Source organism: Neophocaena asiaeorientalis, unplaced genomic scaffold (genome assembly GCF_003031525.2).
Source record: "Neophocaena asiaeorientalis asiaeorientalis breed wild unplaced genomic scaffold, Neophocaena_asiaeorientalis_V1.1 scaffold230, whole genome shotgun sequence".
Taxonomy (NCBI): domain Eukaryota; kingdom Metazoa; phylum Chordata; class Mammalia; order Artiodactyla; family Phocoenidae; genus Neophocaena; species Neophocaena asiaeorientalis.
The window spans coordinates 3,932,305-3,948,613 of record NW_020175186.1 but is presented as its reverse complement, the minus strand read 5'-3'; the positions used below and the strand labels follow the sequence as shown (position 1 = coordinate 3,948,613).

General features: G+C 35.9%; 1 protein-coding gene across 1 annotated transcript in view; it reads right to left on the bottom strand.

Annotated features, from left to right (window-relative positions):
- Window positions 1-12,037: 12,037 nt before the first annotated feature.
- ANO5 (anoctamin 5) overlaps window positions 12,038-16,309 on the bottom strand; it is a 96,360-nt gene continuing 92,088 nt past the window's right edge. The window contains exons 21-22 of the mRNA XM_024764704.1: window positions 15,431-15,536; window positions 12,038-12,488 (exon numbers count right to left, since the gene is read on the bottom strand). Coding sequence (XP_024620472.1) covers window positions 12,267-12,488; window positions 15,431-15,536 — 328 coding nt within the window. The 3' untranslated portion in view covers window positions 12,038-12,266. The remainder of the gene's footprint in view (window positions 12,489-15,430; window positions 15,537-16,309) is intronic.

Below are 16,309 nucleotides of genomic sequence, written 5' to 3'. Positions count from 1 at the left end.
TGTGAAAGTTTTCCTTTAAGTTATGATGTAAAACCAGGACATTTTCATATGAATCCCTGCTTGGGTAGCACAGAAAGGCTCAACAGGTTTTGTTTTGTTTTGTTTTAACATCTTTATTGGAGTATAATTGCTTTACAATGGTTAGTTTCTGTTTTATAAAAAAGTGAATCAGCTATACATAAACATATATCCCCATATCTCCTCACTCTTGCGTCTCCCTCCCACCCTCCCTATCCCACCCCTCTAGGTGGTCACAAAGCACCGAGCAGGTGGGGTTTGGACTACGATTTGTTTTCCGAGGAATGTGAATGGCTTTTGCCCCTCTCTCTTAGACTTTTGGGTCCTAAATGGATCTTTGCTTACCAGTCTGTGCCAGTCTCCAGTCCATTTTTCACACTCCGGTGGGATTCATCTCCGTGAAGCAACAATCAGATCATTCTACTTGCTTTAGCACAATCTTTCTGAACTTCAATCTCTTCAAAGAATAATTTCCCAGTTCTTCCTGACAGTTGTTCAAGGGTCAACAACTGGTCTGAATCTACCATTCCAAATCAGTTTCCCATGTTTCCTTTTTAGTGTACTACACATTTCAACAAATTGGAGCACTCTATCGCTAACAAAAGCCCCATTCTCTGTTTTTCTGCCTTTATGTTCACTGTTACTCTCACCCATAACATCCTTTTTCCTTGCCTTTCGCTCATCAATGCCCAACATTATTCATCATTCAAGACCCAGATCAAACGTATTCTCTTTAACTGAGTTCCTTCCTTTATCATCTACTGGAAATTGAGATCCAGCCTTGACATTGGCAGAAATGTACAACCTTGAAGAAGGTAATTAGACTTCATCATGCTTCAGTTTCTTTATCTGTTAAATGTAATAAGTTATATCTACCTTTTGCATATTAAATTAAATAGTGTGTGTAAGCCATCACTCACAGTGCCTGTCATATAAATATTTAATATGTGAGAGTGATTATTATTATTAATCTATACTTTTATATGACACTTATCAGTTTCTGCCTTGCAGTCTTTGAAGGTGGATTCCATATTTGCATCATGTGCATTTTTCATAACTCTTGTCAAAATATCTGACAAACAGTATAAACAGTGAATAAAGTTGAATAAATAAATAAATCCTCCTAAACTTTATTACTAGGCTCCCCTGTGTCAAAGTGTACTGTATTATTTCCCTAGGGCTGCCATAACAGGTTACCGCGTACTGGGTGGCTTAAAGTAACAGAAACTGACCCTCTCACAGTGGAGGAGGCTAGCAGTCCAAACTCAAGGTGTCAGCAGGATTGGTTCCTTCTGTGAGGGGGAAATTGTCCCATATTTCTCCTAGTTTCTAGTGTTTGGTGGCAATTTTTATAGTTCCTTAGTGTGTAGATGTGTCCCTCAAATCTCTGCCTGTATCTTTACATTGCTTTTTTCTCTGTGTCTCCGTGTCCTCTCTTATTACAAAAAACTCAGTCATTGGATTTAGGGTTCACCCCAAATCCAGAATGATTTCATCTCAAGGCCCAAATAAGGTCACCTTCCAAAGTCTGGGTAGACAGGTTTTGTGGAAACACTGTTCAACACACAATGATTTCATCTCAAGGCCCAAATAAGGTCACCTTCCAAAGTTTGGGTAGACGAGTTTTGTGGAAACACTGTTCAACACACGACAAGTATGTACAAGGCTCCTTCCCATTTTCAACAAATTGTAATCAAGAACACAAATTCTAGCCTGACTGCTTAAGTCCAGGCCCTGTCCCACCGTTACTGGATTGTGGCTTTGGTTACATTACTTAACTATACCCAGTTTCAGTTTCTGCATGAGTGAAATAAGGATAAATAATAATATCTACCTTAAAGAGTTTCTATGTAGATTAAAAGACATAAGCCTTATAAAGGACTTAGTATAGCCCAGTTGTTATTAATCAGTCAATAAGTCTTGGTTTCTTCTTTTATTTATTTATTTATTTTTATTGGGTAGGTCTGTCCACCTGGAAAGCTCACTTCACCTCCCACTTTTTACTTGACTAACTCCTTCTAAATATTTATGTCTCGGCTTAAGTGTCATTTCTTCAGGGAGGCATTCTCTGACGTCTCAATAGAATCTAATAGTCCTCAATCCCCTTTCTCATTCCTCATCACAATTGTGTAATGGCTGGTTAATGATTATGATCAAATAGTAATTGAATACACTTTAGCTAATTAACCTTTAGTGTCTGACTCCCCGTGGAGAACTCTCTTTAGTCTGATACGGACTCAGATTGCCTGGGATTGAATCCTGGCTCCTTCCCTCTTCCTCCTTGGGTGAGTTCCTTAATCTACTCAAGTCTCAGTTTCCTCATATGAAATGGCTGTAATAACATTACTTACATCAAGCAATTGTACGAATCAAATGAGATCCTGTATGTAAAACATACAGCTCACAGTGCCTGGTACATCCAAGTGCTTAAAAATGGCTATTTAGTATTAATAATTTTTTTCAGTTTCTGGCATCTAGTTGAGGAAGTGAATGAATTAATACTGAATGAATGAGCCAAGTTTTTGGCCAAATCTAGGAATACAACCTGTGCAGCAGAATAGTGTGGCAATTTAATATGCTCCTATGACCTTGTCCTCATTAGAGATTTCCTCTAACCACAGGAGCTAGAAAGCCCAATGGAAGAGGTGCCTAACACCTCTGACCCAAATAATTTCCTCTATTATAACCCTTACAATCCCATTAAAACCAGAATTTAAAACATAAAAGGTCCATAGAATCCAATTTGTTTCTAGCCCTAGGGTGGTCTTTTAGAGATGGACAAATACTTCTGGGAGGGCAGCGAAAAAGATCAGCTAAGGCAAGTCTGGGTCCTAAACAGGTGAAGTGTGTCTGGAGGCAACAATGCTTTAGTATGAGGAGGGATAGAAAGTCATCAGGACTTTGCAGCTTTTAATGTGATTCGCTACAGTCTAGGGGAAAAACAACACAATGCTATATGGACATTGAGAAAAGCAGCTTCAATATTTAAAAGAAAATTATTCACTACCCTAAGAATAAATTGGTGTTCTGGAATAAATATGTCCATTGGAAAGCAAGCAATATTTATTTCTGCATTGTCTACACAGCAGAAGAGACACAGCTTTGCAATCAGAATGAACTGGTTTGAAACTCTGGTGCAAATGTCACTTTCTTTTGAAAATGAGTCATGAATCACACAGGTTTTAAATTTACTTTGGGGTGGGGGGACCTGGCAGTTTGATCGCTGAAGTCATTTATATTTCCTTAAATAGAGGAAACTGAAACAATGACTTTTTTCTTTTTGGTTGAGACACATAATTTTAGAAATTAAAGATTATTTAGTTCAAAGATCTTAATTCACAAATGATAAAACTGAGGAGCAGAGAGATTAGGTGACTTGACTAGGGTCACACAGCAATTTGGTATTTTGGATTCAGAATTCAAAACTAAATCCTGATTCAAAACTAGATTCAAACTGATACCTGATGCCACAGGTTATCAGATCTCTTTCCCCCATGCTTGGCTCACCTACTAGAGGCAGCTGTTCCACTGAAGGGTAAGATGCAGCACCATGCAAGTCCTGGACTAGAGGGGCATTGAAGATTTATTTCCTCTGCTCACTGAATTTCAAGTCCACACTTCTATTATCCTCCACAGGAAAGAGTGCAACCTTGGATTTTGTTTATATGGTGACCCAGGAAAGATGGATTCTCTCTCTCTCTTTCAGTAACAAACTGTGCTTAATAACTGGGAAGGATATGTGAATACAGATAAAAACAATTTCATTTATAAATATACACTATATATTTTTAAATTATTTTTTATTTTTAAAGGATGCCCCTGACTTCCTTTGCTCCACCTCCCTTCTTGCTCCTCCCTCAAAAGAGACTTGATTCCCCAGATGAGATGTAAAACATCAGTTAGTCCACCTGTACTAATGGGTCAGGTGACTAGGTTAAAGCATCAAGCACCTCTTTGTGTTGTCCCTTTTATACCTCTTTCATTAATGCAACTGAGGGAGGATATTAATGTTTGGCCTTCTTGTCTCTTCTGTTTTTCTTTCTTCATGTGTTTGTACAAAAGTTGGTACAGGGCTTCCCAGGTGGCACAGTGGTTGAGAGTCTGCCTGCCGATGCAGGGGACACGGGTCCGTGCCCCGGTCCGGGAAGATCCCACATGCCGCGGAGCGGCTAGACCCGTGAGCCATAGCCGCTGAGTAAAAAAAAAAAAAAAAAAAAAAAAAAAAATTGGTACAATTCCAATAACTAGATTGAGAGGAAAGGATAATTTCTCACTTAGTTCACAAGCTCCAGCTGCATGTTCCATCTCAGAGGTCTGCAGGGGTATACTTCTCATAAAACTTATAAGAATAATAAAACACAATAAAACTTATCATAAAGGAGTCTTTTGGTTCCTCTTTGGAATCCTTACATATAAAACCCCTTAGTGAGCTCACAGATGAGGAAAATCATGATTGTTAAGGCAAAAGTAGGCATTTTGGGATCCTTCCATATATTTCCATCAAAATTCAACTCATTCATCTGCTCAAAAAATATTTAATAAGCATATGCTATGTATCAGACTATTTCAGACTCTGGGGATAAAGGGATGAACAAGACAATTTTCCATCCTAACGGAGTTTTGATTCTAGTTAGAAAGATAAAAACACATTGATATGCCATCCTACTTTCTAAAAGCATTACATATCATTGACCGTTTATCAAGCTCCAGACATTGTTTGAAATGCTTCATAAATTGTATTTCATTTCATCCTTATTGCAACCCTGTGAAGTAGGTATGTGATGTGATATGATACAATATAATATTTCATAGCAGAATAATGCAATATATTGCAGATAGAAAAGTAAAAATACCCAAGGTCCCACCATGCTGAAGTGTTTGAGGTAGAATCTAAACTCAGATTCATCTGAGCAAAGGTACACTTATTTGTACCTATGTTTTTCATCCCTTTATTTACCAATATTATTAATCAATCATAGTGTCTTGGGTGCTATGCTAATGACTAGAAATATAAAGAGGAATAAGACTGTCTTTACCATCAAGAAACATCCAGCTGGTAGAGGAAAGAGACATAAAAATAAACTTCTGTAATGATGAGTTATGGGAACTGAGGCAGAGGACTGTAGAAGAGGCAGCGGGAAACCGAAGAGAGAAAGATCTGTCCCATCCAGACACTGACGTAAGTTTCAGGAGATGGTGTTTGAGCTGCATCCATCACTATGTAGAATTCCCTTTCCCTTTTTCCACTTTTTTTTAGATTCTTTTACCATAAAGGTCATTACAGATTATTGAGTAGAGTTCCCTGTGCTATACAGTAGGCCCTTATTAGTTATCTATTTTATATATAGTAGTGTGTATATGTCAATCCCAATCCTCCAGTTTAATCCCTCCCCCCCTTTCCCCGCTGGTAACCATAAGATTGTTACCATAGCTTATGGTATTTGTTTTTCTCTTTCTGACTTACTCCACTCTGCATGACTCCACTCTGACTCCACTCCACTCTATGACTCTAGGTCCATCCACCTCTCTCAATTTCATTCATCCAACTCAATTTCATTTCTATTTATGGCTGAGTAATATTCCATTGTATACAGGTGCCACATCTTCTTTATCCATTCATCTGTTGATGGACACTTAGATTGCTTCCATGTCCTGGCTATTGTAAATAGTGCTGCAATGAACATTGTGGTACATGACTCTTTTTGAATTATGGTTTTCTCAGGATATATGCCCAGTAGTGGGATTGCTGGGTCATATGGTAGTTCTATTTGTAGTTTTTTAAGGAACCTCCATACTGTTCTCCATAGTGGCTGTATCAATTTACATTCCCACCAACAGTGCAAGAGGGTTCCCTTTTCTCCACACCCTCTCCAGCATTTATTGTTTCTAGATTTTTTGATGATGGCCATTCTGACGGGTATGAGGCGATAGCTCTTTGTGGTTTTGATTTGCATTTCTCTAATGATTAATGATGTTGAGCATCCTTTCATGTGTTTGTTGGCAATCTGTATATTTTCTTTGGAGAAATGTCTATTTAGGTCTTCCACCCATTTTTGGATTAAATTACCATTTTCTCATTGTAAAATATATCAATCTCTAATACTACATCTTGCCTCACAATCTTCTTTTTCTGATATATGTATAAATCTGTTTTATTTTATTTCATTTACTTTAGTGTTTCCCTGGCATATCTTTTGTCCATTCTGTTACTTTCAACCTTTCTGTGTCCTTATATGGAATGTTTCAAAAGAAAGCTCTGGGACTTTACCAGGGCTACTCATTCTTGGCAGAACCTTAACTTAACTATTTTTCCTAAGCCCTAAGTCTGTTGAATGTTCAGCTTAACTTCTTTTCTTTTCAGCTATTATTTTTGCTTTTGGAATCTCCAATTTCCTCAAGAGGAAATAATCACCATAAACGCCTTAACTCCCTCAGGCTGTTTTTTTCTTTCCTAGATACTGGTTCTGTAAGGCAAGTCCCCCTTCGCCTTGAAATTTTCTGAAGTTTTCAATTAATTTTTTAAACATTTTATCCAGCTTTTCTAGCTGTTCTCAGGGTTCAGTGGTCTGAATAAAACCCAGAATTTTATTATGGAAGTGTAATTTCTTGTTGCTGATTAAAAACAGGATGAATCTTACATGTTCCCATTAAGAATAATGTTTTCTGTATGCTTTTCATTAATTTTTCCTCTTAAATTGATTTTTTCTTCCTTTTCCTTTTCTTAAAAAAATTATATTGCTATTCTCTTCTTTTGATGCTTACTGTTTTTCTGTCTTTGTTCTTTTTAAGTAGCCCAATTAAAAGCTATACATTTTCCCTGAAAACCACCCACAAGAAGTATTTAGTGCACCCATAAAATTTCAGCTACACAGTATTTTCAATACCATGTAACTGAAATTATTTTCTAAATTCCATTTTATGATCTATGAGTTATTTCAAAATTTGTAATTTAATTTTCCTAGTTATCTTTTTATTATTGTTTTCTAGTTTCATTTTTATTGTGAACAGAGAAAATTATCTGATCAATTTTCCCCCACTGAAATTGCTGGGGTTTTTGGTTTGTTTGTTTGTTTGTTTGTTTTTAATGGCCTGGTATTTGGTCAGGTTTTGTAAATGTTTAGAATTTGCATGAAAAGAAATTCCTATTCTTCAGTTATTGAGTACAACATTTCATGAAGTTAAATTAAGGTTATTTTTTAATCACATTGTTCAAATGACCAATAGTTTATTTTTATTTAAATTTTTTTGTCCACATGGTAGTTTGTACTCTGTCAACTTGGTGAAGCTGCATTTACCACCATTTACCAAAAGACCACCAAGTCTTTTCCTTATATGGCATCAGGTTAGAGTTACAAAAGAGGCAGACAGAAGGGAAGCCACAGCTATTTCTTTCTGAGTGTCTTTGAAGCCCGTTTTGGGGAGGGACACACAGAAGGGGGTCCAGTGGGCTCTACTTGTCCATACTCTCTTCCACTCCACATCCAGATCTTTCTGGCCAGGAGTGGCCCTGAGCCCCCGAGTGAAGCTTGGCTGAAAGCTCAGAGCAGTAGCTACACAGGAGCCACAGCTTTCCACAGACTCCTTCCTGAGCTTTCCTCCCTAGTCTCACTACAGCACCTGGATGTTTGTGCACACTCCAGTGTGTCCACACATGGTGGTGTTTCAGGAGAGCTAAATGGTACCTTTCTTCTGACCCTCCAAAATCTCCCTCCCAGACCATTACTTCCCAGTTCCTTCCACAATTTCAAAAGGCCTATCTCTATAACAAATCCTCTATTCTACAATATTCACAGTACTTTTGCTGTCCTGATTATATCCTGTCTGAGAATCTATTTGCATTTTTAAAACTTACAATGGGATGCATTTAATTTCTCACCAGTATGCAGTTTTATTTTCCTGAATATATTCGTAAAATATATTTAAAATAAAAATATATTGGTAAATATATTTAAAATAAAATATATTTAATCTTATCTCCCCTCTTTTAAAAAGTATTTTCTGTAGTCATTTTACGTAATTATTTTCTTAACTACACAGGCTTAGGGTTCTGAGGGTGTAAGATTTCAATTACTTCTACACACTGCAGGATTAGAACAGTTTGACAAATTTGGAAATCCTGAGTCTACATATTTCTCTGATAGGTTGGAATGATAAATAAATGTTTGAGAGTTATTCCAAAAAATACTTCTGGCTAGGGAATTTGGCATTTTTATGAAATTCTCATCAGTCTTATATCCCACCCCCCAAAGTAACCCTGAAGATTTTTAAAAGCTCCTCTCCAAGAGACTCTGTTCCTTGGGATATGGGATAGGACCAAGGGATATGCATATCTCACAAGCGGCCCAGATAATTCCAAGGAAGCTGGTTGTAGATTTCTTTTGGGGAAAGGCGGACCTAGAAAAAATTTTGGAAAATAACACACTATTTTTCTCCTTGGGCCTTTTTGTTCATTTTAATCACCTTTCAAAGTAGAAAAGATAAAAAGGCAAAACAACAAAAAATTACCACCTTCTCCATTTTTTCTGGACCATCTAGACTCCTTCTTCAAGGAATGTGCATCTCTAAATGTGACAAACATGTAATTTTGTGAATTAAACATATTATACGTAATGTATTTTAATATTTCTAGACAACAAAAAATGACCTCAAAACCTCTTAGAGCACTCAAATTCAGAAAAAGCAGATCAATATTTTACTGTAAGAATAAGTTGAGCTCATGTCAAAATGTAGTTTAAGTATTACTTTATTCATTGTGCATATTTGAATCTCTTGAGATTTATAGAATTTATGTATATGTAACCTAAGAGATACTTTTCTTGTGTACCTGCATACCACCCTCCTTGCAAAAAAAAAAAAAAATGGAAGAAAGAAAGAAAGAGAAGAAAAGCAAGCACTTGTTTTCTTGGTTAACACCATGACACATAATCTTTCATAGGAAAGACACACCTAGTCAAACAGTTTTAGGAGAGGAAAGAATGTATTTAACACACATTGAACCACGTTTTAATATTCTCCTGAATTTTTACATAATCCTGGAATAACTGACATACTTGAATTATTACACATAAAGTAGTGGAGTAAAATACCGTCTAGAAAAAAAAAATAACATAACAGTAATAGGGATTCATGTGAGCAGACATCTAAGCCTGGCCAATGGTACTTCTTGCAATGCTATTTTCCTTAATAACATTCTTTGATAACATAATAACTGGTACTGATTAAAAACAAAAGAGAATATATTGTTCTTTCACAACAATATATTCACCTTTTGAATCAGCAGCACAAATTCCTCAGCCTCAACTGTTGTAATCAACAGAGACCCAGGGCTACACATGGCAGCTGACACTACAAAGTCACTTGGAAATCAAAGTTTTACTTTTGACATATAATAGTGTTCAACTTGAAATTTCTTTGGCTTTTCTCTCACCCTCATTAGATGTTTTAGGAAAGAGACATTCTTCTTAGCATCCACAGCTGCACAATGCACCTCACAACACCTCTCTCCCCATAGGAGAACACACAGGTTCATAAGGAGGGAACTCTTATCTCCTTCCTCTGTCCCTCCTCTTCTTTATCTTCTTCTTTCCTTTTTCTTTTCCTTGATAATTTGCTTGATGGCTTAGTTAAAAGAAGACTGTTAGAGTCAAGAGGAGTCACAATAAGATAGCATTCCATTTAATTAAGACACCCCCCTCTTCTTGATGGGTTCCTCTAAAAGAAATGTTTTGAAGTGGATTCTGCTTCTTTTGTGCAAAGAAAAACTGATGAAGGTGAAAATTTGAGATGACATTTGAAAAGAGGTTTTTTTTTTCCTATGGATTTTGTACTTCATATTATTTCAAAGAAAGTCTCAAATGGTTTCTGGAACATTTCTGAAAAAAATAACTATGGATTTGATTGAATTATAAAAACATCTGCCATGCTGATAAATATCAACTTACATCTGGCAGTCAGGTGCTCAACTCAGCCCTCTTACAACAACTAATGGGTTTAACTAGACAAGACAAATCCATCTGAAGCGATTTGGCTTTCGGATTTGGTTCATCAAGCTTTTAGGAAAGTGAGAGATACTTGTATTTCCTTTTAAAATGTGAGAAACTTCTTGGTAGAAAACTGAAATGTGAATATAAAGTATCTGTCAACATTTTAAAAGGAAAATATCTACCCATCATAGGAACTATTGACTTATCTTAAAAACTATTTCTTCCCTTGCTAGTTTCTCCGTACATCCTAGAAACCCAACACTTGAGTTGTTTTGTTTTAAGATTGCAGTGTACAGATAACCATGTGAATTAAATTTGTCTTTATTTATCTTACAGTCTAGCTCTATAAACACTGTTAAGCCATAAAAAGTAAACCTTATATCTGAGAAACCATTTTCCATGCTCTTCCTTATTTTTATTAGCTCCCAGGAAGGAAGCAGTATGAGCTGTACAACATCAATAGTAACAGAGTTTGCTTTGACAAGCAAAAATACTGCATCTGTGGCTAATTTCATAGTAACACTAACTGGTTCTCTCAAAGAAAATAAACTCCTCCACATGTGAAATCATTCTTCAATAATGAGATCATTTCAAATTATGCAAAAAATGTTCATAAAATCTACCCAGTGGATGATAAATTACTGCTAATACTGGGGTAACTGTCTCATGGTTTTATAAATTCATAATCCTCAGTTCTAAATGCTTAATATTGATCATTAGTTAATACTACCTGCCATACACTTAATACTGGCAATTCTATAAAATCGTATTAGGATCAAATAACGAAACACTACTTTTAAAAAAATCTTGTAATAAAATTTCTTCTTTTGTGTGCAATTAAAAGACACTATTCTTTTGAAAATGAAGTGTAATTTGAAACTAGAGATTCAAATGTTATAAAATTAAACTACATCTCTCTATAGTGTTTAAAATATATATTAAGTATTTTTTAAGGGAAAGAAGAACAAGAATTGGGGTACATGTGCCATAGGCTTAAGTATGAGAGAAATAATTCAACGAATATATTTTTTTTACTTAGCTATCAAATCCATCACCTCATTCTTATTTGGGTGATCCACATTTGGTGTTAAACTCTGTGATTGATGTTAAACTAACAATTTCTCTAAAAGAAGCTCACACCTGAGATGTTACATCACATTAAATCAACAGTACAACCACATCTTGTGGGGCAAAGGCATAGGAGCAAGGCACTGAGCATTGTACAGCAGTGCATCAATAGAAAAAATTGTAAACTCATTACAAGATTTGAGACTGCTTTAAATGAGATAGAATTTCATAAACAACTTGTACCTAACTTATACAAATAGTTAATGCTCAAACAGGCTTCATGATGCAAAATAGGTGTTGTGGAAGAAAAATTATTTTTAAAAATAATTCAATGATTTTTTAGATTGAAGTCAATAAATTAATTGATATACACTATCTTGCATTCATTAACTACTAAGAAGACACACTCACTTCTCTATATCTTTCATTTACTTAAAGACCTGAAACAATCTAAAACCTTCTTAATGCTGTTTCCCAGATAAGACAATCCAGTTTTAAAACTCCTGTTTCTGAAATGTTATATTTAAAGAAATTAGTTGTTAGTCTTTTGCTTAAACCCAAATGTTCAGTCTCTTGAAAAATCAATTTTGTATTTACCTGGAAGGACTATCTGGAATTCTGATGGAAGTTTACCTTATTCAGGATGATTTTGGGAACAAACCCCTGCCATGAGATTTACCCAATATTTTTAATATGTAAGTTTTCTTATCTCATCTGATATTGGTTTTACATCTGCATAGTCTAAAATGGCAGGATATATTTATGGCTCAGTAGACCTCTTCACATCTTTTTGTCCCAATACTTTTCTTGATGGGACAGAGATATAACACAACCCAACAGAATGAAGACCATGAAAATGTGCAGCTGCACTGAAAGGTGATGGGACAGCTCACGTCCAGTGTTTAATTCTAAACTGCAACATCCCATGATCTTCCAATATTCTGATTTCACACATCCATTTAACAATCATTTATAGAACCCCAGAAAACAATATCTGGGGTGGGCCCAGCCAATGAAGCAGACAAGTGGTATTCTTCCAGCCTCCACTAAGTTGGCCTCTATATGAGTGTACAGAAACTTTGAGTTAAGCAAAAAAGAAGAAAGGGTAAAATTGACACATGGCTTCTGGCTTCTGGCCCCAAACCCAGGGAAAACTGTGAAGTCAGACAGGCACCAGCCGCTTACTTGTTATGTTGATTAGGTTGCTGATTTAGCCAGCTGTACTTTGTTTTCCTGAATAATGAGATGCTTGGCAAAATCACTAGAATTCATTCTCAAGTTCTCTTTTAGTTTGTTAAGCTCAAAGTCATGGAGAATCTTGACAGTCATTAACTTTTCTCGCTTGATTCTTTCCACAACATCTTTTGGAACATCAGGGATCATCCACGCCAACAAAAATTTCATTAGGAACACAACATGCTAGAGGAAACAAAAGAAAATCAGACACACTGCTAGAGTTGTCAAATGTTCAGCAGATGTTCATACAAATTGTTTCATTCGTTCAACAAACTGTGCTCGATACAGTAGCTAGAAGGAAAAACAAAGAGATATAGTCCCTGTCCTGGAACTTTCCTACAAAGACCAACATTAAGCAAACAAATATATACTAAAATATGTGATTACAGAGATTCCAGTTGAACGTGGTTATTGAATATACTCTTCATCTACGCTTCCTCCTGAAAACCTAATAAAATATTTGTAAAGAAATTTAAAAATTGTATTGTTCACAAAGACACACAAAAAAGGGAGGAAACAGTGATAACAGACTCGAGACAGTGAAGAAAGCTGGCACTTAAATTTGCAGTTGGTGATACAGTGATGGTAGAAATCAAGACAAAGGCCAATTTTGTTTCAAATCATCAGAAAAGTTCAGAAAAGTTCAACTAAGGACTCTGAAGGTGTAGTGTGGGTGGAGTTAAAAATAAGAGGCTTATTTAAAAATTTGTATAAGGGGCAGATGAATTTTCAGAGCCTCTCTCTCAACCATGTTCAGGAACTACTTCTCTCCAATCCCACCCTGGCAGCAACTGAGTACCTTATTTTCTGCAGAAATTATATTTTCTGCAGAAATTAAGACAGAGAGCTGTGAACTCACAGGCAGCAGAGATGGCGAAAGATGGAGGTGTGGCACCATACTGGAAACAGGGCAACTCAATGCAATTCAGCATTCTGAACCATGAGATCTCTAGTCTCTCCTGCCTTTCTTGGCTCTCAACACAGTCATGAAATAGCTCAACAAACAGGAGGTTGGAGGATTTCTCTCTGGGCAAAATAACTAATCAGAGAAGTTAGAATTATAGATATCAAAATTTTGTAGGTCTCAAATGAAAAGGCCCCTTTATCACCCTACAGTGAAGCCCACCCAAGTGATGTCCTTCCTGTATGCACACAAAGCTTATAATCGGCTTTCCTTGCTTCGCTCTTAAATATGAGCAGATTGCCAAGAACAACCAAATACATAAGAAAGTCTCTAATATGAAAGGGTAAGACTGAAGCACACAAATGGGAACTAAGAGGATACCTAGATAATGATGAGAGCAAGAGAACAGTAGAATAAAAAGGTAAAGATATGAATCTGACTATTTATAGGAGAGAAAATAAATGATAAATATAACAGAATTTCAAAACATTTGTAACATCTGAATAACAGAAGTCCCAGAAAGATAGAACAGAGAAAAGAAGGAAATTATCAAAGAAATAGTACAAGTAGGGCTTCCCTGGTGGCACAGTGGTTGAGAGTCCACCTGCCGATGCAAGGGACACAGGTTCGTGCCCCGGTCTGGGAAGATCCCACATGCCATGGAGCGGCTGGGCCTGTAAGCCATGGCCGCTGAGCCTGCGCATCCGGAGCCTGTGCTCCGCAATGGGAGAGGCCACAACAGTGAGAGGCCTGCGTACCGCAAAAAAAAAAAAAAAAAATAGTACAAGCAAATTTTCTCAACTTAAAGGGTAATTATATTTGCAGGTCAAAGGGGCTTAGTGAGTGTCCAGAACAATTAATTAATAGTCCAACATCACATGACTGTCTTGTGAAGTTTCATAAAAGGACTAGTGAGAGAATCCTCAAAGCTTATTGATACATAAAAAATTCATAAACAAAGAATGGGAAATTAGAATGGTATTGTACTTCATAGCAACACTAGAAGCTGACAGAAAATAGAGCAATGTCTTGGAAAATTTCAGGAATACCTAAAAACAGTTGGTTCAAAAATTTTCAGGGAAAATGACTTTTAATCAAATTCTATACCAATTAATTATCTATGTGGAAAAAGAAGAAATTTTAATATTCAAGTTCTCAAAAATTGTCCATTATTTTCCTCAGAAAATTAATGAAAGATGTGCTTTATCAAAATAAGCTAGTAATTCAAGAATGGGAGAAAAATAGATGGAAGAAAATATAGTATTCAGTATAAGAGAAGTTGAAGAGAAGTTCCAGAATGATGGTGAGTCGGAGCCTGGGATGATCAAAAAAAATAAACAGAAACAAAAATTCCAAAGAATTCCTTTTGTAATTTACCAGGCTGAAAGATGATCTAAACCGCTGATGGAAAATGTGGGAATGAAAGTGATAAATTCATAAGGAACTGAGAGGGGTGAGGATTTAAATTACTTACATGTATAACCTTGATAAAAATAAAAAAAATTAAACAAAAACTGATAGGAATTTGTGTTTTCTTGCATTAGACTTATCTAGTCTATTATTGGCCTTTACTGTCGAGTGAAAAAATGCCTAACATTTATTTATCTCTCCCTTATCGGCCTTCATATCTTATGATTTGTAGCACTCAATTTGTAACTTAGCCAAATACCCCCTCTGTATTGGTTCTGTTGTATTGCATGTCTTATATCCATAATTACCCTAGATTTTCCACAAGGTAGGAAACATAATATAGTGGACAGAGCAGAGGCTTGGCAGTGAGACATCTGGCATTGAAACCCAGCTCGAATATTAGCCGATTATCTTTAAACCAACTAACTAATTTTGCTGACTGTTGGATTCATTTGTCAAGGGTGAATAATAAAGCCGAACTTACAAAGTTATTATTATAGCCTCTGCAACCACTATTTATTAATAATAGGTATTCAGTAAAATAAGTGGGTCCTCTGCCCTCTGACTGACCTCAAAGACAGAGGTCTTATTTTTTCTTTTCTGTTACCTTGGTGTCTTCAACAAGAGTAAGTGAGTAATAGGCAATCCACTGTACTTAAAATATTCCTAACTTACTTTTTATGAGAACAAATACTTCCTTCAAAATAGTCTATTGAGATAATGCTAATTTTCTGCGGAACAAATATGCTTAGAAATATATGCCTAAAGGGAGAAAAGACACTAACTGGCATGAAAGTTAATAAAGGCTCACCTCCATAATTATGATGAAGGTCATCTTAGCAGCAAGGACGTGCCAGTACTGCATATTATGAAAATATTTCTCCTCGTGATCAGGAGGATTTCTGTAATCTCTGTACCTGAAAAAAATGGAAGTAAATGCAAAATATAAGCTATAACTTCAAACAAAGAGACCTAGTATAAATTCATATTATTTCTTGTAAGAGACCCTTTCAGTTGACAACAAAATCAAGTCAAAGGAAAATAATTGCTATTATGAAACATTTATCTTTCCTATACAGATAAAAAGAAGAGCCATATGTTACTTTTGTATAGTATATATGTAGCAAGAGACACAAGTGAAACTGCTCTCCTGTCCTTCAGAGACAAATTTCTCTAGAGAGTTATAGCAAAATTTGCTCTTTGCATTCCATTCCCTCTCTTCCTACTCCTTAACACACTTAGTTCTATCATCACTCCACTGACACCAACTGTCTCCTATCATTAAACTGAAGGAACATTTTCATCCAGATCTTATTTGACCTGTGAAGAACAGAACTTGACATTGTTGACCATTCCTATTTTCTTGAAACTCTATTTTCTCAGCTTATATGACACTGCATTATTTTTGTTTTCCTTATTAGCCTTCTGGGGTTTTCTTGGTGTTCAATTTGTGAGTTCATTTTTTTCTGCAAGTGTCTAGATATTAATGTTCAAAGATTTAGTTCAGGTAGGAAGTGATGACATCAAGAAATCTGACAGTTGCCCATGTTATGATTCCTCTCTATATAAATATAGAATATAACAATGCTTTTGTCTACCTGTGTTGCAACATTTTGCTGGATTTTTTTTTTGTTGTTGTTGGAATCCCAGATGAAGCACTTGGTTAAAGGTTTAAAAGACTTAATGTACC